The sequence below is a fragment of the Coregonus clupeaformis genome, chromosome 15, assembly GCF_020615455.1.
Source record: "Coregonus clupeaformis isolate EN_2021a chromosome 15, ASM2061545v1, whole genome shotgun sequence".
Lineage (NCBI taxonomy): Eukaryota > Metazoa > Chordata > Actinopteri > Salmoniformes > Salmonidae > Coregonus > Coregonus clupeaformis.
Window position 1 is genome coordinate 27,198,241 of NC_059206.1, and position 26,444 is coordinate 27,224,684.

General features: G+C 45.3%; 1 protein-coding gene across 1 annotated transcript in view; it reads right to left on the reverse strand.

Moving 5' to 3' along the window:
- Nucleotides 1-26,444, reverse strand: part of LOC121582702 (laminin subunit gamma-3) — a 214,987-nt gene that overhangs the window by 41,756 nt on the left and 146,787 nt on the right. Inside the window, exons 13-14 of the mRNA XM_041898719.2 lie at nt 4,460-4,648; nt 3,600-3,845 (exon numbers count right to left, since the gene is read on the reverse strand). Coding sequence (XP_041754653.2) covers nt 3,600-3,845; nt 4,460-4,648 — 435 coding nt within the window. The remainder of the gene's footprint in view (nt 1-3,599; nt 3,846-4,459; nt 4,649-26,444) is intronic.

The following is a 26,444-nucleotide window of genomic DNA, read 5'->3' on the forward strand; positions in this document are numbered from 1 at the left end:
AAGAATGGGCAAAAATCCCAGTGGCTAAATGTGGCAAGCTTATAGAGATATACCCCAAGAGACTTGCAGCTGTAATTGCTGCAAAAGGTGGCTCTATTTGTTTCACCAAAAATATTATTTTGCATCTTCAAAGTGGTAGGCATGTTGTGTAAATCAAATGATACAAACCCCCCAAAAATCTATTTTAACTCCAGGTTGTAAGGCAACAAAATAGGAAAAATGCCAAGGGGGGTGAATACTTTCGCATGTGTAAAACTAACAATACCTCAATAATTTGTCCCTTCTGGTAGTGCTATAAAGTCCAAAGGTTATGGGTGAGGTTAAAAATCTGGATGTCAGAAGTTTTACAATTTAGGTTTACTTTTAATCTTTCTATCTTCATACAGTGAGGGAAAAAAGTATTTGATCCCCTTCTGATTTTGTATGTTTGCCCACTGACAAAGAAATTATCAGTCTATAATTTTAATGGTAGGTTTATTTGAACAGTGAGAGACAGAATAACAACAAAACAATCCACTAAAACGCATCAAAGGGACGATGGACGGGGCCATGTACCGTCAAATCTTGGGTGAGAACCTCCTTCCCTCAGCCAGGAACATTGAAAATGGGTCGTGGATGGGTATTCCAGCATGACAATGGCCCAAAAAACACGGCCAAGGCATCAAAGGAGTGGCTCAAGAAGAAGCACATTAAGGTCCTGGAGTGGCCTAGCCAGTCTCCAGACCTTAATCCCATAGAAAATCTGTGGAGGGAGCTGAAGTTTCGAGTTGCCAAACGTCAGCCTCGAAACCTTAATGACTTGGAGAAGATGTGCAAAGAGGAGTGGGACAAAATCCCTCCTGAGATGTGTGCAAACCTGGTGGCCAACTACAAGAAACGTCTGACCTCTGTGATTGCCAACAAGGGTTTTGCCACCAAGTACTAAGTCATGTTTTGCAGAGGGGTCAAATACTTATTTCAAATAAACCTACCATTAAAATTATAGACTGATCATGTCTTTGTCAGTGGTCAAACGTACAAAATCAGCAGGGGATCAAATTCTTTTTTCCCTCACTGTATTTCAAGACATGGAATATGAGGGTGCTGTGACCATACTTTTCGCGTCAATGATTGTGAGAAAATACCTACTTAAAAACTGGAAATCAAATGATCCTCCATCACTACAACAGTGGATGAATCAAATGTATTATTATTTAAATATTGAAAAGGTGTGGGCTGCGGAGAAAAATAGAACAGTGCAATTTGACACCACATGTTATAGAGTGCTACAAGCACTGGAAAGTTACAGGGAAGAAGGATGAGGGGGAGTGTGGTTGTGAAATATACAGTGCATTCGGAAAGTATTCAGACCCCTTGACTTTTTACACATTTTGTTACGTTACAGCCTTATTCGAAAATTGATTAAATTGTTTTCCCCCCTCACCAATCTACACACAATACCCCATAATGACAAAGCAAAAGCAGGTTTTTAGAAAATCTTGCACATTTATTACAAATACGAAACTGAAATAATACATTTACATAAGTATTCAGACCCTTTACTCTGTACTTTTTTGAAGCACCTTTGGCAGCGATTACAGCCTTGAGTCTTCTTGGGTATGACGCTACAAGCTTGGCACACCTGTATTTGGGGAGTTTCTCTCATTCTTCTCTGCAAATCCTCTCAAGCTCTGTCAGGTTGGATGGGGAGCGTCACTGCACAGCTATTTTCAGGTCTCTCCAGAAATGTTTGATCGGGTTCAAGTCCGGGCTCTGGCTGGTTCACTCAAGGACATTCAGAGACTTGTCCCAACGCCACTCCTGCGTTGTCTTGGCTGTGTGCTTAGGATCTTTGTCCTGTTGGAAGGTGAACCTTCGCCCCAGTCTGAGGTCCTGAGCACTCTGGAGCAGGTTTTCATCAAGGATCTCTCTGTACTTTGCTCCGTTCATCTTTCCCTCGATCCCCACAGAATGATGCTGCCACCACCATGCTTCACTGTAGGGATGGTGCCCGGTTTCCTCCAGACGTGACGCTTGGCATTCAGGCCAAAGAGTTTAATCTTGGTTTCATCAGACCAGAGAATCTTGTTTCTCATGGTCTGAGAGTCCTTTAGGTGTCTTTTGACAAACTCCAAGCGGGCTGTCATGTGCCTTTTACTGAGGAGTGGCTTCCGTCTGGCCACTCTACCTTGATGGCCTTATTGGTGAAGTGCTGCAGAGATGGTTGTCCTTCTGGAAGGAACTCTGGAGCTCTGTCAGAGTGACCATCGGGTTCTTGGTCACCTCCCTGACCAAGGCCCTTCACCCCCGATTGCTCAGTTTGGCCAAACGGCCAGCTCTAGGAAGAGTCTTGGTGGTTCCAAACTTCATCCATTTAAGACTAGTTTAACTAGTTTATAATAGCAATAAGGCACTTCGGGGGTTTGTGGTGTATGGCCAATATACCACGGCTAAGGGCAGTATCCAGGCATTCCGCGTTGCGTCGTGCTTAAGAACAGCCCTTAGCCTTGGTATATTGGCCATATACTACACCCCCTCGTGCCTTATTGCTTAATTATAATACATGCACTAACACACTTTGAAATGTACAGACTTACACATTCAGATACATGTCACCATATTTCTATTCAAATACATTCAGTGTCAATACATTCCTCATTTAAAATCTCTTCAATGTAAAGTGGTTCTGGTACCTGTTCCAACCGACATTTTAGCTTATAAATCGATCTGTGGACACTGTAGGCTTGCAATGAGCGGTAGCCCTGCTTCTTACAGACACAGGAGTATTTCTATTCTGCCTGTATGAAGCAGGGATGTCCCTCCTACCATTTCATTCACTCTTCCAACTGTCCATCAACTCCTGGCTTAACCCTACATCACAGCCAATGGAATCCTTACATCGTAACGCAGCAGGAGATGATGGTTTCGTCACATAGCACATTCGGAGATCGATTTATAGCCCGTAATCCAAAATGATTCATAGATTTTAAACCAAAAATGCTTTTTGTTTGTCATAGACGGACGAGATTAATATGAGATGAAAGGCGTGTTCCTAATGAGTTCAGGAAGCTAAGCTAGAGCTCTGTGAGATGTTCACAGCAACTGGGGCAGACATTTTGATCAAGAGAGACCTTCACAAAATATTCACATTTTCTCTAACACTAAATATACAAATATGTATTTTACAGTTATAAGGAAGGTGAAATCTTATAGTTAGTCGTTTGATTATACTTTATTTATAAAAAAATATATATAAGTCATTTCAAGCCATATTCATACAGTTTTGTTGAATAGGAAATACATTATATAAAATATTTCATATTTTCATATTTGTATCATATTTGTACTTTGTACTTGACCTTGTGTCCTCAAAAGTGATTACACCTCAGCAATTAATAACAATTTTGACCAGAAAGGTGAGACTTTAACCGTTATTGGAGTATGGATCATTAGTAGTTATTTATCTCATGATAAATAATTACTTTTGAGGATTATGTAGATTACATTTTCGATTACATTTAGTTACATTCAAGAGGTTACATTTTCTATTTACCCTTAATTTAAAAACCTGTAACAATAACCCAAACCTATATACACCCTTCCCATGTTTCCACACTCACGTTTGCACTGCTGGGCCACAGTGCGGTCCAAGGCGTCCCCATAGTAACCTCGTCGGCAGCGTTGGCAATGGTCTCCCTCTGTATGTCCCAGGCACTTCAGGCAACGGCCCGTCATGTGATCACACACGCCCAGCGCGTTGGGGTCCACATTACCATTACAGTCGCACCGCTCACACGGTCGAACCAGCCCTGACTGGCCCAGGGGGTCACCGTGGAAACCGTCCTCGCACATCTCACATCTGGTGCCTGTGGAGAGAAGGTATGTGTGTATGTGTGTGTGTGTGTGTGTGTATATGTGTGTGTGTGTGTGTGTGTGAGTGTGTGTTTGTGTGTGTGTGTGTGGGGGGGCGTGACAGGTGACACGTTTTTTGATAGGTGAGTTATGGATGATGTTGGTCTGGAGGGTTTGGGGGCCATTTTCATTTCAACCTAAATCAATATCTTTCAGACAAACTTCAAATCCTGTTATTAAATTCTTGAAATGAATTAATGGCCCAAACCTGACACAGGAATATGGGCATTTCAATTCAAACACTGTGCTCTACATGATAGGATTATGACTAATTTTATCAAGACAGCGAGGACACCAGTAAAGGTTTTATAAAAAATCTGTCAGCCAATTTGTGGGAATCTGCTTCACTTAGCAAGCAATGAACTTAAGGGCTGTGATCTAAAAGGCACCCTATACTTTTGATCAGAGCCCAGGCTCTGGTCAAAAGTAGTGCACTATATAGGAAATAGGTTGCAATTTGGGATGCAGCCCAGGTTAACCCTGGTGAGGTCTGCTCAGCATGGGAGAATGAAATGGTTTGTTCCCATTCTCCGACATCTACCAGTCATGTAATATGATCTCAGCTCACCCCTCTGTCCTGAAGGGCAGTTGGTACAGACCACCTCCCCCGTCTCCGTCATTTGAGCACAGCTGGTACGGTCCGGGCAGGGGCAAGCTCGGCAGTCATTGGGCGTGCCAATCACCGCATTGCCATAGTAACCATCCAGACAGCGCTCGCAGGTAGGTCCTGTGGTGAAGCCGGCACACACACACACGCCTGGAGTAGAGAGAAGAGGGGAGGCAGTTACAACACACACACCTGGAGTAGAGAGAGGAGGGGAGGCAGTTACAACACACACACCTGGAGTAGAGAGAGGAGGGGAGGCAGTTACAACACACACACCTGGAGTAGAGAGAGGAGGGGAGGCAGTTACAACACACACACACACGTAGATCGATATGTAAAGTGTGTCTGATAAGACCATCGTACCGGCTATCAGTAGCAGACACAGATGAATGGCTGAAACTGGTGGTACTGGTTAGTGGGAAAGCAGCAACCATTCAATATACTTTTAAGGTTCCCAGGCTACCCACTCCCTTTCTCAATCCACTGTTGTTCTCTGTCTTTTTCACAAGCACAGTCACACACAGTCGCACACATGCACACGCACACGCACACGCACACGACACACACACACACACACACACACACACACACACACACACACACACACACACACACACACACACACACACACACACACACACACACACACACACACACACACACACACACACCAAGGAGGATGGATGCTGTATCGATTTTCTCCTCTGACAGATCCAGGCCACAGTGAGTGTAGTTTTCCTAGCCACCAGTAGAGTGCGCTGTGTTGCTATGTCTCTAACCAGCCACCATACCGTAGCTCTTCACACAGCCACAGCAGAATGAGAGCAGAATAAGAGGAAACACTCAATACTGAAACCCAGAACTCAACCGCATAGAGAGCGAGCGAGCAGAAAGAACTGGTCTAAATTCACCCTGACTGTAATTGCTTTGGGAAATACAAGAGCTGGCTTCAGACAGAAAGACTTTCAAGAAGTAAACTAATTTCCCCCAAGTGAACGAGATAATCATATTTATTATGTCCCAAAAACAAAATGTTAAATACATATGTCTTCTAAAGCCTCAGGGAAAATAACTTTTGGGCTGTATGTAGCTCCAGCTCTTCACATAACTAGGGCTGTCAAAGTTAATCATTTAACTCTAGTTAACTTTTTGTAAATCGTTCGAATTACACTGAAAACATCCAATATACATCATCTATACAGCTAAAAACAACAATATTATGTCAAAACAAGCAGACATTGAGGTTAAAGTTGATAAAGCTACGTGTACTTTATCAACTTAACAGATTTTGCTTACTGTTACTTTGGAAAAAATCAAGACGTCAATATTATTGTAATGCATTTTGTATAAAAAATCTTAAATTACAGCTCAATTTGAGCAAATTCTGAATTTGCGAAAAATCACAGCAAATCCTGCGATTAACTCGATTGCATTTTTTAAAATAATTTGACAGCCCTAAGAATAACATCTGGTTTCCATAGAAACTCCCCTCTTATGGGTGGGGCTGGTCCAACTCAAGGTGTCATAAAAACAAATGCACCCCCCTCCCCAACATTACTAATATTTTCACATGACACTCCCCTTGTTCTGCAAAAAAAAATGCACACCCTCCCCGTCATATAATTAACTGTAAATAATGTTTACGACCACAAATAACAATAATTGTGTTTATAAAATGTGGATATCGACTTTGCCACTTCAGCATGCATTTGTGGCACAGTTGTTTTATTCCGATCCACTGTTCTGACTAGCATAATACAGTTATGAACCGGTTCAAACCAAAAAAAGTACTGGTTTATATTGTTCCTTTCTGGTTATTTTTTAACCTGTGAAAGCAACATAGTTTTTACATTTAGCTCATTAAATTACCCCATCAATCAGCGGGCTCTGGTCAAAAGGGCTCTGGTCAAAAGGGCTCTGGTCAAAAGTAGTGCAAAACATAGGGAATAGGGTGTCGTTTGGGCCACAGCATATTATGTCTTCACTGAGGTGGCTAATACTAATACTTGACATCCAAGCATGTAATACCAGTCATTCATTATAATAGGCTACTTAATAAAACATAGTGATTGTTCATCATAACACAAAGAGTTGAGAGTTATTGAATCGCACTGAGGACGGATTGTGCGTCTGTGTCTATGTCAAATGAGCCATGCTAGACTTAATGGTCACAATGTGCTGACAGACAGTACTGACTGTGAAGATGACTGAGAACGGTTCAGTTACTGAGGCTCTTCCTGCATGGGACAGGACTAGTGTTACTATTGCTTTTAGTTCATTGCTTCTTCTGTAAACGGGACCTGTTCAGCTCTGATACCAATTACCTCAGCTGTTGCTGCATATTTTTAGATCAATTTACACTCACCATTGCCAAAGTCATTCATCATCATGATCACCATCATCCTCCTTCTCCTCCTGCTCACCATCACCATCCTCACCATCATCACCATCATCATCTTCAACATCATTGTTTCATTAGATTCATGTAAAATCTAGGTTCAGCATGTACTGGAGCTAATTTACAATGAACTTCCCCTCCACTATTGAATTGAAATAGGAATCTGGAGACACAGCCTAGCTCAGCCCAGCTCTGATCTACCCAGATCTACTCTAATCTACCCAGCTCTACTCGGATCTACCCAGCTCTACTCTGATCTACCCAGCTCTCCTCTGATCTACCCAGCTCTACTCTGATCTACCGAGCTCTACTCTGATCTACCCAGCTCTACTCTGATCTACCCAGCTCTACTCCAAACTGTTACAGACCTATATCCATCCTGCCCTGCCTTTCGAACGTTTTTGAAAGCCAAGTTAACAAACAGATCACCGTCCATTTTGAATCCCACCGTACCTTCTCCGCTATGCAATCCGGTTTCCGAGCTGGTCATGGGTGCACCTCAGCCACGCTCAAGGTCCTAAACGATATTATAACCGCGATCGATAAAAGACAGTACTGCGCAGCCGTCTTCATCGACCTGGCCAAGGCTTTCGACTCTGTCAACCACCGCATTCTTATTGGCAGACTAAATAGCCTTGGTTTCTCAAATGACTGCCTCGCCTGGTTCACCAACTACTTCTCAGATAGAGTTCAATGTGTCAAATCGGAGGCCCTATGGGGGTGCCACAGGGTTCAATTCTCGGGCCGACACTATTCTCTGTGTATATCAATGATGTTGCTCTTGCTGCTGGTGACGCTCGGATCCACCTCTATGCGGACGACACCATTTTGTACACATTCACCCTTCATTGGACACTGTGTTAACAAACCTCCAAACGAGCTTCAACACCATACAACACTCCTTCCGTAGCCTCCAACTGCTCTTAAACACTAGTAAAACTAAATGCATGCTCTTCAACCGAACGGTGCTTGCACCCGCCCACCCAACTAGAATCACTACTCTCGGCGGGTCTGACCTAGAGTATGTGGACAACTACAAATACCTAGGTGTCTGGTTAGACTGTAAACTCTCCTTCCAGACTCACATTAAGCATCTCCAATCAAAAGTTAGATCTTGAATCGGCTTCCTATTTCACAACAAAGCCTCCTTCACTCATGCTGCCAAACATGCCCTCGTAAAACGGACTATCCTACCGATCCTTGACTTCGGCGATGTCATTTACAAAATAGCCTCCAACACTCTACTCAGCAAATTGGATGTAGTCTATCACAGTGCCATCCGTTTTGTCACCAAAGCCCCATATACTACCCACCATTGTGACCTGTACGCTCTTGTTGGCTGGCCCTCACTACATATTCGTCGCCAAACCCACTGGCTCCAGGCCATCTATAAATCACTGCTAGGCAAATCTCCGCCTTATCTTAGCTCATTGGTCACCATAGCAACACCCACCCGTAGTCTGCGCTCCAGCAGGTATATCTCACTGGTCATCCCCAAAGCCAACACCTCCTTTGGCCGCCATTCCTTCCAGTTCTCTGCTGCCAATGACTGGAACGAACTGCAAAAATCTATGAAGCTGGAGACTCTTATCTCCCTCACTAACTTTAGGCGTCAGTTGTCAGAGCAGCTTACCAATCACTGCACCTGTACACAGCCCATCTGTAATTAGCCCATCCAACTACCTCATCCCCATATTGTTATTTATTTTGCTAATTTGTACCCCAGTATCTCTATTTGCACATCATCTTTTGGACATCTATCATTCCAGTGTTAATACGAAATTGTAACTATTTTGCACTATGGCCTATTTATTGCCTTACCTCCATAATTTACTACATTCGCACACACTGTATATATGTTTTCTGTTGTATTTTTGACTTTATGTTTTGTTTACCCCATATGTAACTCTGTATTGTTGTTTTTATCGCACTGCTTTGCTTTATCTTGGCCAGATCGCAGTTGTAAATGAGAACTTGTTCTCAACTGGCTTACCTGGTTAAATAAAGGTGAAATAAATAAAATAAAATACTCTGATCTACTCAGCTCTACTCTGATCTACCCAGCTCTACTCTGCTCTACACAGCTCTACCCTGATCTGTCCCAGCTCTACTCTGCTCTACCCAGCTCTACTCTGATCTACTCAGCTCTACTCTGCACTACCCAGCTCTACTCTGCACTACCCAGCTCTACTCTGATCTACCCAGCTCTACTCTGCTCTACCCAGCTCCACTCTGCACTACCCAGCTCTACCCTGATCTGTCCCAGCTCTACTCTGCTCTACCCAGCTCTACTCTGCACTACCCAGCTCTACTCTGATCTACCCAGCTCTACTCTGCTCTACCCAGCTCTACTCTGCACTACCCAGCTCTACCCTGATCTGTCCCAGCTCTACTCTGCTCTACCCAGCCCTACTCTGATCTACTCAGCTCTACTCGGATCTAGCCAGCTCAACTATGATCTACTTAGCTCAACTATGGTCTACCTACCTATACTCTGCTCTACCCAGCTCTTCTTTGATATACCCAGCTCTACGCTGATCTACCCAGCTCTACTCTGACATACATAGCTCTAATCTGATCTACCAAGCTCTACTCTGATCTACCCAGCTCTACTCTGATCTACCAGCTCTACTCTGCTCTACCCAGCTCTAATCTGCTCTGCCCAGCTCTACTTTGCTCCCCCCATCCCCTCCCCTCTTATCCCCCCTCCCCTCCTCCCTCCCCTCGCCTCCCCTCTCCAGCAGTCGGCCATGTTTCTGTATGTGAGACAAACAGCTGCAGACTTCTCAGGAGTGGAGCCCCTTCATCACAAACACACTGCAGACCCTCTCCTCTCCCTTGCTGCCCTTATCCCTGCCTCCCCTTCTCCCTCCCTCCCTCCCTCCCCATCCTTGCTCCTTTCCTTCACTGCCTCTTTGTTCACCTCCCTCGCTCCCCTATCCTCCCTTCCCTCCATCTCTCTCCATAGCCAACCTGAATCCCTACCTCTCCCTCACCCATCTAACAATACCTCTCTATCTACATGCAGTACTCTCTGCACATGAAGCATAATTGCACTCCATTGAAAAAGCCACTCACAGAAAACAATTATGGAAATACGTAGGTAGACCAAGTACATTTCCCCATCTTAGCCAAACGCACACAGACAAATGCCTGAGTATACATTAGGAGACAGCAAGAGGCATATTCAATTGAAATGGCACTGTTCTGTACTTTTATTCAGTTTACAGTAGTATAGTACTGTTGTACTTTGCTTTTATGAAGTCTTCCAGATACTAGGAACAGAACAGTGTATATCTCAATCAAAGAGAATGTCCAGTTAGATGGAGGTTGTGATCCAGGTGAAAAGCGGTGATGAAATGAAAGGAAAGGAAGGTTTTGGGGTTTAACGTTGTTTATGAGATTATAGCAGCATCCTGTTCATATACATACAGTACAGCTGCTTTCTCTCCTCCTCTCTCTGATCCCCCGTCCTTCACCCCATCCTCTAAATCTCTCTATTTATTTACCCGACCAAACTCTGTTTCCAAGACCCCCCTGTGAGGACGGTGTGGGGTTTTGGTGCTGTAGGAAATAGGGATGAATATAAATGCAGCACACAAACACACACACACACGCACACACACACACACGCACACATATACACACACACACACACACACACACACCAGTCTAGTAGTCAGAGAGCCAGGGAACGTAAGGCTTGGATGGACTAACAGAAACTGGCTCCATATCTGAACCCATTATCTTGTTTCTGGCAGCCGGTTTATTCAAGCAGTACCAGGCAAGCAGCCACTCCACAAAAATGTGGTCATTTCTACAGCACAATTACAATGTGCTAACTTGACCTGTTGTTCCAAACAGATATTATTCATTTCATGATTTCAATATGAACTTATCAAACAAACATTTATTTACTTTCCAGAGCGATCGGTTAGGTCTCAGTTGGGTTTGATTGTGTCCGTAGCTCTCTGGAATACTAAGGGGCTTTTGGAAGGATGACGAGAAGAGGAATGTGTTTGTTAATGCATGCCAGCACCCAGTCTCAGTGACTGGATGATAGAATCAGGCCCCAGTTGGAGTGAGAGGTCTTGGGGTAGAGACGGGCTGCCTGCTTCCATCTGCTCCATGGCTGTTTGATGCTTATGTCGCTGTGGCTCTCTTAAAATCTAACCCAGATGTGCTGCTAGCCAAGTATAGAGTCAGCTGCAGATGTGCTGTCTGGGGGACTAGGGTAAGGGATAGAAAGAGGAGGAGAGGGGGCTAGGGGAGGGGATAGAGAGAGGAGGAGAGGGGGCTAGGGGAGGGGATAGAGAGAGGAGGAGAGGGGGCTAGAGGAGGGGATAGAGAGAGGAGGAGAGGGGGGCTAGGGGAGGGGATAGAGAGAGGAGGGGAGGGGGGGCTAGAGGAGGGAATAGAGAGAGGAGGAGAGGGGGCTAGGGGAGGGGATAGAGAGAGGAGGAGAGGGGGCTAGAGGAGGGGATAGAGAGAGGAGGAGAGGGGGCTAGAGGAGGGAATAGAGAGAGGAGGAGAGGGGGCTAGAGGAGGGGATAGAGAGAGGAGGAGAGGGGGCTAGAGGAGGGGATAGAGAGAGGAGGAGAGGGGGGCTAGGGGAGGGGATAGAGAGAGGAGGGGAGGGGGCTAGAGGAGGGGATAGAGAGAGGAGGAGAGGGGGCTAGGGGAGGGGATAGAGAGAGGAGGAGAGGGGGCTAGGGGAGGGAATAGAGAGAGGAGGAGAGGGGGCTAGAGGAGGGGATAGAGAGAGGAGGAGAGGGGGCTAGGGGAGGGGACAGAGAGAGGAGGGGAGGGGGCTAGAGGAGGGGATAGAGTGAGGAGGAAAGGGGACTAGGGGAGGTGATACTCCCGAGTGGCGCAGTGGTCTAAGGCACTGCATCGCAGTGCTAGCTGTGCCACTAGAGATCCTGGTTCGAATCCAGGCTCTGTCGTAGCCGGCCGGGAGACCCATGGGGTGGCTCACAATTGGCCCAGCGTCTTCCAGGGTAGGGGTGGGAATGGCCGCCAGGGAGGTAGCTCAGTTGGTAGAGCATGGCATTGTTTGATTCCCACGGGGGGTATGAAAAATAAAAAAATAATGTATGCACTCACTAACTGTCGCTCTGGATAAGAGCGTCTGCTAAATTACTAAAATGTGATAGAGTGAGGAGGGTGGGGGCTAGGGGAGGTGATAGAGTGAGGAGGGTGGGGGCTAGGGGAGGTGATAGAGAGAGGGGGCAAGGGGAGGTGATAGAGTGAGGAGGGGAGAGGATAGAGAGAGGAGGAGTGGGGCTAGGGGAGGTGATAGGGAGGAAGGGAGGGGGCTAGGGGAGGGGATAGAGTGAGGAGGGGAGGGGGCTCTGAACTTGGAGAAGAGTCCCCTAAGTAAGCTGGTCCTGGGGCTCTGTTCACAAACACAAACAGACCCCACAGAGCCCCAGGACAACAACAACACAATTAGACCCAGCCAAATCATGAGAAAACAGAAACAGAATTACTTGACACATTGGAAAGAATTAACAAAAAAACAGAGCAAACTAGAATGCTATTTGGCCCTAAACAGAGCGTACACAGTGGCAGAATACCTGACCACTATGACTGACCCAAATTTAAGGAAAGCTTTGACTATGTACAGACTCAGTGAGCATAGCCTTGCTATTGAGAAAGGCCGCCGTAGGCAGACCTGGCACTCAAGAGAAAACAGGCTATGTGCACACTGCCCACAAAATGAGGTGGAAACTGAGCTGCACTTCCTAACCTCCTGCCAAATGTATGACCATATTAGAGACACGTATTTCCCTCAGATTACAGAGATCCACAAAGAATTTGAAAACAAACCCAATTTTGATAAACTCCCGGGTGAAAAACCACAGTGTGCCATCACAGCAGCAAGATTTTTGACCTGTTGCCACAAGAAAAGGGCAACCAGTGAAAAACAAACACCATTGTAAATACAACCCATATTTATGTTTATTTATTTTCCCATTTGTACTTTAACTATTTGCACATTGTTACAACACTGTATATACTCTAAATTTCAAGCCTATGCCTCTAACCCTAGGAAGCTCTTTGCCACCTTCTCCACCCTGCTGAATCCCCCTCCTCCTCCCCCTCCCTCATCCCTCTCTGTGGATGACTTCGTCAACCATTTTGAAAAGAAGGTCATCCGATCCTCATTTATTAAGTCAAATGACACCGCTGGTCCTGCTCACACTGCCCTACCCTATGCTTTGACTTCTTTCTCCCCTCTCTCTCCAGATGAAATCTTGTGACTTGTGACGGCCGGCCGCCCAACAACCTGTCCGCTTGACCCTATCCCCTCCTCTCTTCTCCAGACCATTTCCGGAGACCTTCTCCCTTACCTCACCTCGCTCATCAACTCATCCTTGACCGCTGGCCATGTCCCTTCCGTCTTCAAGAGAGCTAGAGTTGCACCGCTCCTCAAAAAACCTACACTCGATCCCTCCGATGTCAACAACTACAGACCAGTATCCCTTCTTTCTTTTCTCTCCAAAACTCTTGAGCGTGCCATCTCTAGCCAACTCTCCTGCTATCTCTCTCAGAATGACCTTCTTGATCCAAACCAGTCAGGTTTCAAGACTGGTCATTCAACTGAGACTGCTCTTCTCTATGTCACGGAGGCTCTCCGCACTGCTAAAGCTAACTCTCTCTCCTCTGCTCTTATCCTTCTAGACCTATCCGCTGTCTTTGATACTGTGAACCATCAGATCCTCCTCTCCACCCTCTCCGAGTTGGGCATCTCCGGCGCTGCTCACTCTTGGATTGCGTCCTACCTGACAGGTCGCTCCTACCAGGTGGCGTGGCGAGAATCTGTCTCCGCACCACGTGCTCTCACCACTGGTGTCCCCCAGGGCACAGTTCTAGGCCCTCTCCTTTCTCTTTATACACCAAGTCACTTGGCTCTGTGATATCCTCACATGGTCTCTCCTATCATTGCTACGCAGACGACACACAATTCATTTTCTCATTTCCCCCTTCTGATAACCAGGTGGCGAATCGCATCTCTGCATGTCTGGCAGACATATCAGTGTGGATGTCGGATCACCACCTCAAGCTGAACCTCGGCAAGACGGAGCTGCTCTTCTTCCCAGGGAAGGACTGCCCGCTCCAGGATCTCGCCATCACGGTTGACAACTCCATTGTGTCCTCCTCCCAGAGTGCAAAGAACCTTGGCGTGACCCTGGACAATACCCTGTCGTTCTCCGCTAACATCAAAGTGGTGACCCGATCCTACAGGTTCGTGCTCTACAACATTCGCAGAGTACGACCCTACCTTACACAGAAAGCGGCACAGGTCCTAATCCAGGCACTTGTCATCTCCCGTCTGGATTACTGCAACTCGCTGTTGGCTGGGCTCCCTGCCTGTGCCATTAAACCCCTTCAATTTATCCAGAATGCTGCAACCCACCTGGTGTTCAACCTTCCCAAGTTCTCTCATGTTACCCAGCTCCTCCGCACACTCCACTGGCTTCCAGTTGAGGCTCGCATCTACTACAAGACCATGGTGCTTGCCTACGGAGCTGTGAGGGGAACGGCACCTCCTTACCTTCAGGCTCTGATCAGACCCTACACCCAAACGAGGGCACTACTTTCATCCACCTCTGGCCTGCTAGCTCCCCTACCTCTATGGAAGCACAGTTCCCGCTCAGTCCAGTCAAAGCTATTCGCTGCTCTGGCACCCCAATGGTGGAACAAGCTCCCCCACGACACCAGGACAACGGAGTCACTGACCACCTTCCGGAGACATTTGAAACCCTACCTCTTTAAGGAATACCTGGAATAGTATAAAGTAATCCTTCTTCCTCCACATCCCATAAAAGGGGGTTGTCCCACTGGCTATCATAAGTTGAATGCACCAATTTGTAAGTCGCTCTGGATAAGAGCGTCTGCTAAATGATGTAAATGTAAATGTATATATACATAATATGATATTTGAAATGTCTTTATTCTTTTGGAACTTCTGAGTGTAATGTTTACTGTTAATATTTATTGTTTATTTCACTTTTGTTTACTATCTACTTCACTTGCTTTGGCAATGTTAACATACGTTTCCCATGCCAATAAATCCCTTAAATTGAAATTGAAATTGATATTGAATTGAGAGAGAGAGAGAGCGAGACAGAGAGAGAGACAGAGAGAAGAAAAGGGAAGGCTAGTCAAGGGAAATGACAGGGTGCATGTTGGCTGGAGGGGGGAGGGTGGGGGAGGGTTCCATACCATTGTCTATATGTCCCTCTGTGTAGTATTACGTTCAGACTCACACAGACTGACATCATCGTGAAGAGGCCACGACAAAGCCAATTCCCCCTCAGGAGACTGAAAAGATTTGGCATGGGTCCTCAGATAGCTTCCTGCCATCAAGGACCTCTATACCAGACTGTGTCAGAGGAAGGCCCTAAAATGTGTCTCCAGACAAAAAGACTCCAGCCACCCTAGTCATAGACTGTTCTCTCTGCTACCGCCCGGCAAGCGGTACCGGAGCGCCAAGTCTAGGTCCAAAAGGCTTCTGTCACGCCCTGATCGAGAGAACTCTTGTTGGTTGGGTCAGGGTGTGAGTGTCGTTTGAGATCTATGTTATTAGATTCTATGTTTATGATCTAGTATTTGTATTTCTATGTTTGGCCGGGTGTGATTCCCAATCAGAGGCAGCTATCGCTCGTTGTCTCTGATTGGGGATCATACTTAGGTAGCCTGGTTGCCTACCTTAGTTGTGGGATCTTGTTTGTGTTCCTGTTAGGCTTGTTGTGTGTATAGCCCATAGGACTTCACGTTTTTGTTGTTTTGTTATTTTGTGAAGTGTTTATTCGTCTTAATAAACAAGTACGCATACCACGCTGCACCTTGGTCTGACCCGTCTCTCAACGATCGTGACAGAAGATCCCACCACCAACGGACCAAGCAGCAGGGGGGGGGGGTCAGACCAAGGTGGGGGGGGGTCAGACCAAGGTGGGGGGGGCTAAAGGGGTGGTCGAGCCCCGACCATTGCACCCGTGGGGGTTTCAGGTTGATTCCCTACAACCATGGGAGCAGGAATGGGAGTCGGAGGAAGACGACGACGATGAATTGCTGTTCCCTCATTCGTGGGGGCTCCCAGAGGAGTTCTCACTGGAGGGCGATTGGCGGTGGCGAGAGAAGGACTGGAACTGTCATACATCTCCAACATCAGTTCCCAGCCCGGTAAGCCCCGTGCCTGCCTCTCGCACCAAGCCAGTGGTGCGTTTTCCCAGGCCGGCACGGCCCGTGCCTGCCTCTCGCACCAAGCCAGTGGTGCGTGTTCCCAGTCCGGCACGGCCCGTGCCTACCTCTCGCACCAAGCCAGTGGTGCGTGTTCCCAGTCCGGCACGGTCCGTGCCTGCCTCTTTCACCAAGCCAGTGGTGCGTGTTCCCAGTCCGGCACGGCCCGTGCCTGCCTCTCGCACCAAGGCAGTGGTGCGTGTTCCCAGTCCGGCACGGTCCGTGCCTGCCTCTCGCACCAAGCCAGGGGTGCGTGTTCCCAATCCGGCACGGCCTGTGCCTGCTCCTCGCACCAAACCAGTGGTGCGTGTTCCCAGTCCGGCATGGTCCGTGCCTGCTCCTCGCACCAAACCTGTGGTGCGTGTTGCCAGCCCGGTACGCCCCGTACCTGCTCCCCGCACCAAACCAGTGGTCAGTGTATCCAGTCCAGTACGGCCCGTACCTGCTCCCCACACCAAACCAGTGGTGCGTGTTTCCAGCCCGGTACGCCCCGTACCTGCTCCCCGCACCAAACCAGTGGTGCGTGTATCCAGTCCAGTACGGCCCGTACCTGCTCCCCGCACCAAACCAGTGGTGCGTGTCGCCAGCCTGGTACGCCCGTACCTGCTCCCCGCACCAAACCAGTGGTGCGCGTATCCAGTCCGGTACGGCCCGTACCTGCTCCCCGCACCAAACCAGTGGTGCGTGTCGCCAGCCCGGTACGCCCCGTACCTGCTCCCCGCACCAAACCAGTGGTGCGCGTATCCAGTCCAGTACGGCCCATACCTGCTCCCCGCACCAAACCAGTGGTGCGTGTCTCCAGTCCGGCACGACCCGTGCCTGCTCCTCGCACCAGACCAGTGGTGCGTGTTCCCAGTCCAGCTCCGGTCAGCGGTTCCACTCCAGAGCCAGGGCAGTCCGCTCCACCGGGGTCCAGTTCAGCTCCGGTCAGCGGCTCCACTCCGGAGCCAGAGCAGTCTGCTCCACCGGTGCCCAGTCCCGCTCCGGTCAGCGGCTCAACTCCGGAGCCAGAGAAGTCCGTTCCACCGGTGCACAGTCCAGCTCCGGTCAGTGGTTCCACTCCGGAGCCAGAGCAGTCCGCTCCACCGGTGCCAAACCCAGCTCCGGTCTGCGGCTCCACTCCGGAGCAAGAGTAGTCCGCTCCTCCGGTGCCCAGTCCAGCTCCGGTCAGCAGCTCCACTCCAGACCCAGACGTCAGCCCCTCTCCAGGTTTGGGGCCTCCCACACCAGGGTCCAGACAGGGCTTGGTGCATCGTGGGAGGAAGGAGAGGGGAAGCATCGCGCCGAGGTCCAGACCAGACCAGGGGTGCAACGGGGAGGCAGAGAGGGAGAGGTCGTCACGCTCGGAGCCGGAGCCGCCTCCGAGGCTGAATGCCCACCCTGACCCTCCCCTAATGAGTCAGGTTGGTGCGGCCGGGGTACACACCTTTGAGGGGAGGGTACTGTCACGCCCTGATCGAGAGAACTCTTGTTGGTTGGTTCAGGGTGTGAGTGTCGTTTGAGATCTATGTTACTAGATTCTATGTTTATGATCTAGTATTTGTATTTCTATGTTTGGCCGGGTGTGATTCCCAATCAGATGCAGCTGTCGCTCGTTGTCTCTGATTGGGGATCATACTTAGGTAGCCTGGTTGCCTACCTTAGTTGTGGGATCTTGTTTGTGTTCCTGTTAGGCTTGTTGTGTGTATAGCCCATAGGACTTCACGTTTTCGTTGTTTTGTAATTTTTTTAAGTGTTTATTCGTCTTAATAAACACGCATACCACGCTGCCAGACTACAGTTTGCAACTGCACATGGGGACAAAGATCGTACTTTTTGGAGAAATGTCCTCTGGTCTGATTAAACAAAAATAGAACTGTTTGGCCATAATGACCATCATTATGTTCGGAGGAAAAAGGGGAACGCTTGCAAGCCGAAGAACACCATCCCAACCGTGAAGCATGGGGGTGGAATGGGGTTGGCAGCATCATGCTGTGGGGCTGCTTTGCTTTGCTGCAGAAGGGACTGGTGCACTTCACAAAACAGATGGCCTCATGAGGAAGGAATATTATGTGGATATATTGAAGCAACATCACAAGACATCAGTCAGGAAGTTAAAGCTTGGTCGCAAATGGGTCTTCCAAATGGACAATGACCCCAAGCATACTTCCAAAGTTGTGGCAAAATGGCTGAAGGACAACAAAGTCAAGGTATTGGAGTGGCCATCACAAAGCCCTGACCTCAATCCTATAGAAAATTTGTGGGCAGAACTGAAAAAGCGTGTGCGAGCAAGGAGGCCTACAAACCTGACTCAGTTACACCAGCTCTGTCAGGAGGAATGGGCCAAAATTCACCCAACTTATTGTGGGAAGCTTGTGAAAGGCTACCCGAAACGTTTGACCCAAGTTAAACAATTTAAAGGCAATGCTACCAAATACTAATTGAGTGTATGTAAACTTCTGACCTACTCGGAATGTGATGAAAGAAATAAAAGCTGAAATAAATCATTCTCTCTACTATTATTCTGACATTTCAAATTCTTAAAATAAAGTGGTGATCCTAACTGACCTAAGACAGGGAATTTTTACTAGGATTATGTAACCCTTTCACCAGGCTCGAATTTGACTCTCACGAGATTACCTTACTTAATATCTGAGCAGCATGGGATATTAGGTGAGAAGGACATCTCCAATAAGAATCCCTATTGTAAACTCGCTAGGGTGAATGACAAATACGGTATTAACTTCAGATAAAATTATTATAGACTTGGTTATTTTTATAAGGATATGCTTTCCCATGCATTAAATGAAACTGAAACAGTAAATGACTCCACCAATACAACAGACATAAGGTTCAAGATCTATATTATCACATTTTCAATGTACCACATCAAAATAAATAAAAATAATAAACCCAGATGATTTTTCTACAACCCATGTCCAAATTACTTGCAAGCTTGCTTAAACCCTGGACGCGCGTTGGAGCTATAAAAAAATGACGACATACATAAAGTCCTGAAAGTCCACTCCACATTTGTAGTTACTCGTAGGTAATGCCTCAGCAAAGTATTGCAGTTCTGTGCAGGTGTCCTCACAAGATCCACAGCAAACACAGCTATCAATGCAGCCAGTACTCCGTAGCAGCAATAGGCATCCCGTGGAAACCAGAACTCTTTGATCGTCACAAGCAATTCTCTCCAGGTCTCGCACGATGCTAGGCTAACCTCTAGGATGTCGAATGTCTCCACAATGCGACGGCAGCTTCAGTCTCCACTAGGTCTTTCTTAACAAAATAATAACACTCTCTTATAGAAATAAAATCAGGATTTCCCTTCAAAACTCTGTAGGTATGTTTTTGTTCTCTCTTTATTGTTTCCTTTAGTCGTTTTCCTTCACCAACCCCACTAACGTCTCTCCTCTCTCTTCTTTCAACCTTTCCCTCCCTTTTCTTTTTCCCAGCAACCAGTCCACTCTTCCATTGGCCACAACTTAACAAGTTACCTCATTGGTCAAAACTTTAACAAGATACGTGGGAAACTTAAACTTAAAAGTAAACCAACCTATTCACTTGTACTTTTTTGAAACATTGCTTCAAAAGAAATGCATTAACAACATTACAAATCAGGAGCAATTCGATCACCTTTAAAATCTAATACCAATTAATTATAAAAAATAAACTCTATACTTTGTTTTAGCAAGGGTATTACAATTAAATGTCAGGAATTGTGAAAAACTGAGTTTAAATGTATTTGGCTAAGGTGTATGTAAACTTCCGACTTCAACTGTACCTGCTGATCATTAAGTCTGCTGTGTTGCCTTGGACTTTTCTGCTCGAACCCACTATGAATATTTCTTATTGTTGTATATTGATGAATTTGTACCTTTCCTCTGTATAGTGTGTTTTTGTGGTATTGTGTGTTGTCCTGTTCACTGTTGCAATATTATGCCTCTTGGTCAGGTTGTTATTGTAAATGAGAATTGGTTCTTAATTGACTTATCTGGTTAAATAAAGGCTCAATAAAAAAATGAAAAGAAGCCATGTTTATTTTCATGGACTGTAGCTTCAAGCCATACACACATTCTCCCATCTTTTAAAAAGTATTTATCCCCTCGCTGTTAACCTGAATGGTTGGCAATCATATGTTCAGATATGTTTCACACATGCAAAAACAAAAAACTTGTGTATGATTGATTGGAAATGATGCTGTATAGGGCTGAGGGTTGTCAAATGGAATAATATAATCCAGACATAAAACCAGACCAACTTTAAAGCTGACTTTCTTTCTTGTTTCTTTTCAAACAGTGTACGGCTCATTCCTCCGTTTTAGGTCACACATGGTGTTACAGACGCCGTGACATTTGTGCAGGGCCAAACTGCTGAATAATTTACTGTGGTTTTGCATGCCTAAATGTCACAGCCATACATAAGGAGCCCTTTGGAGGTTGTGGAGAGAAAGAAGGAAACAAGGGAATAAATAAGGAAGGAAAGAGAGCAAGAGAGATAGAAAGAAAGAAAGAAAGAAAGAAAGAAAGAAAGAAAGAAAGAAAGAAAGAAAGAAAGAAAGAAAGAAAGAAAGAAAGAAAGAAAGAAGAGAGCGAGAGAGAGAGAGAGAGAGAGAAAGTGAAAGCCATTGAAATCAGTCTAATAAAGGCCACCATCACACAGAGTATCTGTCACTTTGCATCAATCATGGTACATTTCAACCGAGGATTCACCTCAGTGTTTACCTAAAACGCTCAGACTTTTCTGTTTCCATCTACAGGGGCCCGGCACCTGTGTTTCACTGGGCCATGGCTCTGACAGACCTGCTCTGACTTGGAGCCAAGGCAAGGCCCTGGGTACTTTTCAGCTTGAATTTACATAACAATTGATAACCGTGAACTTTAACACCTTCTCACAAAATAACAATTTTGAATGATGCAGAGGTTGTTGATTCTGCTCGCAACAAGTCTCTAGTGTAACACTCCTGATGCAAACACAATAACACTAGAGCTTACATTAACATAAAACACTGGTGACACACTGGTTTTGGGATAAGTCTCATGGAACAGCAGCATTAGAGAACACAGAACAGATACTCAGATGAAAATACTTCCTCCTCATTAGAATACTTATTAGACTACCTAGTGCATTGTGACTCATTTCTTCCTATTTGTCAACAAAGAGACTGTGTGAGAGGCCAGACAGAGAAACCAGACCATGCCCGTTTCCCCCAAAGCCTGTTTAAATGTCATCTTCTGAATTGCAAGGTCGTTATTTAGAACATCTATATGGAAGTAGAGGGAGACAGAGGGAGACAGCAGACTGATAAAGAGTTTAGAGGCGGGGGTTTATTCTGTTTCCTAAGCTCTCCGGGGAACCATGTTTGTCTGAGGCCTCAGACCAAACACACCCCGGGCATGCGAGGAGATACGGAGGAGAATAATCAGAGAGAGAGGGCGAGAGAGACCACATCATCACCAGCCACACCCCAACCAGCTGAGACCCTCTCAAACAAACCCTGGCCACACCCTATATAGGCCCCCCCAGATCAGACCTATGCCCCTTCCGCACCCCCAAGCCCCCCGCCCCTGCAGCAAGGGCGTCAAGATGACAGCCGCACATATGCCCAGGCCGTGAGCAGAGCAACAGTCCCAACTCCCACTAATACAACCGCCCAAGCCCCATCCTGCAAAGTAAGAGGTATGTATCAGATGCTCAACATGCTCTGCTCACACCTTGTGTAATGGTCTGAGCCTAAACCACACGGAAACAACACTAGACACTATGGAACAAAAAGCTTTTACTATCTCATCCTGGAATATACAAAGTCTGAGGTTATCTGCCTTTGGCTTAAAGAGCAGGAACCCAGACTTCATCAAAGAAATTGGAAATACAGACATTGTCATCCTACTAATTTGGTACAGAGCAGACATAACCCACTCTATTAAAACAGGAACATTTTACATCTGGCTAGAAATTAATAAGGAAATGACCTCAACAGAGAGAAATGTCCTCATGCGTGCTACCTATATCCCCCCAATAGAATCCCCATACTTTAAGATGACAGCTTCTCCATCCTAGAGGGGGAGATCAACCATTTTCAGGCCCAGGGACATGTACTAGTCTGTGGCGACCTAAATGCCAGAACTGGACAAGAACCTGACACTCTCAGCACACAGGGGGACATACACCTAACTGGAGGTGACAGTATTCCATCCCAAATATGCCCCCCTTGCCACAACTATGACAAAACAACCAACAAAAACAGGTCACAACTCCTGCAGCTCTGTCGCACGCTGGGTCTGTACATAGTCAATGGTAGGCTTCGAGGAGACTCCTATGGTAGGTACACCTACTGCTCATCCCTTGGCAGTAGTACTGTAGATTACTTTATTACTGACCTCAACCCAGAGTCTCTCAGAGCGTTCACAGTCAGCCCACTGACACCCCTATCAGATCACAGCAAAAGCACAGTCTACTTGAACAGAGCAATACTTAATCAAGAGGCATCAAAGCCAAAGGAACTACACAATATTAAGAAATGCTATAGATGGACGGAAAGTACTGTAGAAACCTACTCAAAAATAATTAGGCAACAACAAATTCAATTACGTTTTGACAACTTCCTGGACAAAACAATTCACTGTAATAGTGAAGGTGTAAACTTGGCAGTAGAAAGCCTAAACAGTATATTTGACCTTTCAGCTTCATTATCAAATCAAAACAAATTCAAGCAGACAACCTAAGACAACAATGACAAATGATTTGATGAATAATGCAAAAACTTAAGAAAGAAATTGAGAAACCTATCCAACCAAAAACATAGAGACCCACGATGATGAATCACTAAAACAATATAGAAATACATTATGGAAAAAGAAGGAACAGCACATCAGAAATCAGCTCAATGTAATTGAAGAATCCATAGAATCTAACAACTTCTGGGAAAATTGGAAAACACTAAACAAACAACAACCCGAAGAGTTATCTATAGAAAACTGAGATGTATTGATAAACTCCTTCTTCAATCTTTTTGGCTCTATAACAAAGAACAAAGAGGAAAAACATGTACACTACAGGTCAAAAGCTTTAGAACACCTACTCATTCCAGGGTTTGTCTTTATTTTTTCTATTTCCTACATTGTAGAAAAATAGTGAAGACATCAAAACTGAAATAACACATGGAATCATGTAGTAATCAAAAAAGTGTTAAACAAATCAAAATATATTTTATATTTGAGATTCTTCAAATAGCCACCCTTTGCTTTGATGACAGCTTTGCACAATCTTGGCATTCTCTCAACCAGCTTCATGAGGTAGTCACTTGGAATGCATTTCAATTAACAGGTGTGCCTTCTTAACCTCTACGGGATCGGTGTCCCGTATACGGGACGGTTGAGTTAACGTGCGCTAATGTGATTAGCATGACTGTTGTAAGTAACAGCAAACTTTGCAGGACATAGACATGTCTTATATGGGCAGAAATCATAAATTATTGTTAATCTAACTGCACTGTCCAATTTACAGTAGCTATTACAGTGAAAAAATACCATGCTATTGTTTGAGGAGAGTGCACAACAAAAAAAACGTATCACGGCAACTGGTTTGATACATTCACCTCTGAATGTAAATCATAAATAAATAAATAAATAATATGCCATTTAGCAGACGCTTTTATCCAAAGCGACTTACAGTCATGACGTACTTACATTCAGTAATCTTGCTCTAATTTGTCATCCTGAGGGTCCCAGGGATAAAATGTAGCATAGTTTGTTTGATAAAATCCATTTTTGTAGGAACTGGGTTCTACAGTTTGAACCCTTGCTGTCTCTGGCTCCAAACCCACCCCGCCCAGCCATCTAGATGTGTGAAAGATAGTGTATACATTCCTGGGAGTGTGTAAACTTATAATTGTTGTATGTTCTCTATAGTTATGTACTTGAAAATGTATAAGTTGACCAATTCGGGCGGGTAGATTTTATACAAAATAGTCCAGTATTGCAATGCTTCACTGGCTCAATCTGAAACTTTGCACACACACTGCTTCCATCTAGTGGTCCTCTGTAGCTCAGCTGGTAGAGCACGGCGTTCGTAACGCCAAGGTAGTGGGTTCGATCCCCGGGACCACCCATACACAAAAAATTTTATGCACGCATGACTGTAAGTTGCTTTGGATAAAAGCGTCTGCTAAATGGCATATTATTAAAATCTAAATTGCGCCTAAACTGCAATATTATATTGTGGCTTTTCTCTTGCATTTCAAAGAAATAATTGAAAACCCTTTTTTTTAAATTATCTTTTACCAGATCTAATGTGTTATATTCTCCTACATTAATTTCACATTTCCACAAACTTCAAAGTGTTTCCTTTCAAATGGTATCAAGAATATGCTTATCCTTGCTTCAGGTCCTGAGCTGAAGCAAGGATAGGTGAAAATTGAAAAAAAGGGTCTGATCCTTAAGAGGTTAAAGGTAATTTGTGGAATTTCTTTCCTTCTTAATGCGTTTGCAGTCTCAAAAACCATCAAGCGCTATGATAAAACTGGCTCTCATGAGGACTGCCACAGGAATGGAAGACCCAGAGTTACTTCTGCTGCAGAGGATAAGTTCATTAGAGTTACCAGCCTCAGAAATTGCAGCCCAAATAAATGTTTCACAGAGTTCAAGTAACAGACACATCTCAACATCAACTGTTCAGAGGAGACTGTGTGAATCAGGCCTTCATGGTCGAATTGCTGCAAAGAAACCACCAGTAAAGGACACCAATAATAAGAAGAGACTTGCTTGGGCCAAGAAACACGAGCAATGGACATTAGACCGGTGAAAATGTGTCCTTTGGTCTGGAGTCCATATAGGAGATTTCTGGTTCCAACCGCTGTGTCTTTGTGAGACGCGGTGTGGGTGAACGGATGATCTCCGCATGTGTATTTCCCACCGTGAAGCATGGAGGAGGAGGTGTTATGGTGTGGGGGTGCTTTGCTGGTGACACTGTCTGTGATTTATTTAGAATTCAAGACACACTTAACCAGCATGGCTACCACAGCATTCTGCAGCGATTCGCCATCCCATCTGGTTTGGGCTTAGTGGGACTATCATTTTTTTTTCTACAGGACAATGACCCAACACACCTCCAGGCTGTGTAAAGGCTATTTTTCCAAGAAGGAGAGTGATGGAGCGCTGCATCAGATGACCTGGCCTCCACAATCCCCCGACCTCAACCAAATTGAGATGGTTTGGGATGAGTCGGACTGCAGAGTGAAGGAAAAGCAGCCAACCAGTGTTCAGCGTATGTGGGAACTCCTTCAAGACTGTTGGAAAAGCATTCCAGGTGAAGCTGGTTGAGAGAATGCCAAGAGTATTCAAAGCTGTCATTAAGGCAAAGGGTGGCTATTTGAAGAATCTCAAATATAAAATATATTTTGATTTGTTTGACACTTTTTTGGTTACTATATGATTCCATATGTGTTATTTCATAGTGTTGATGTCTTCAGTATTATTCTACTATGTAGAGAATGGTTGATATTGCGTCTTTTATACAGGATTTGTTAAGGTGACTGATATTGTGAGCTGCATAGAATTTTGAGGATGAGGACATTCCATGTATTTATTTCTGTCACTGGTGGGTGCCAGAAGGTATGTGTGCCAAGATATCTGGGGAGCCACTGGTGCTAATCTTAGAAGGAGTATGTGATGGAATATCCTGACTAGGGTGCAAGACGATTCCATATAAGGTGATACTATTGTGGTTAGGAGTGACACTCGATAATGGTTGGCATCTGTTGGACGGAATTAGCTCGCAAAGCAGTATATAAACTGAGAGGTTTTCTATGTAAGTCATTCAAATGACAATAGGCTACTCATGTGCCACTTGTCATGTTGAATCTGGTACCGTAATATAAAATACTTTGTATCAACTCTCCATCTAAGTGTTTAAATATTCTCTTGCATCCTTAATTCCTTGATAACATAGAAACTCATCATAACAGATTGGCGACTAAAACGAACAGGATACATTTTACGGTCGAGCCGATGGGTAAGCAGACTTTCATATTTTTGATTATGTTAAATTCTGCTTCTCTGTGGTAAAGCTGAGCTGTAACGAACATTTAAAATTCAATATTTTGTTGAGGGGAATAGATTAGTGGTATTCCAATATGTAAACATATGTAAGGAGAAATATGAAATTAGACAATGACATGGTGCTATGATTAAAAATAAGGTGCATTCAGATTAATGAGTACAGAATACAGAGGATAAAGTTATGAGGTTTGAGTCCTTTAATGTGCAAAATCATTATAAAATTGTGAGGTTTGAGTCCTTTGATGTGTAAAAACACATT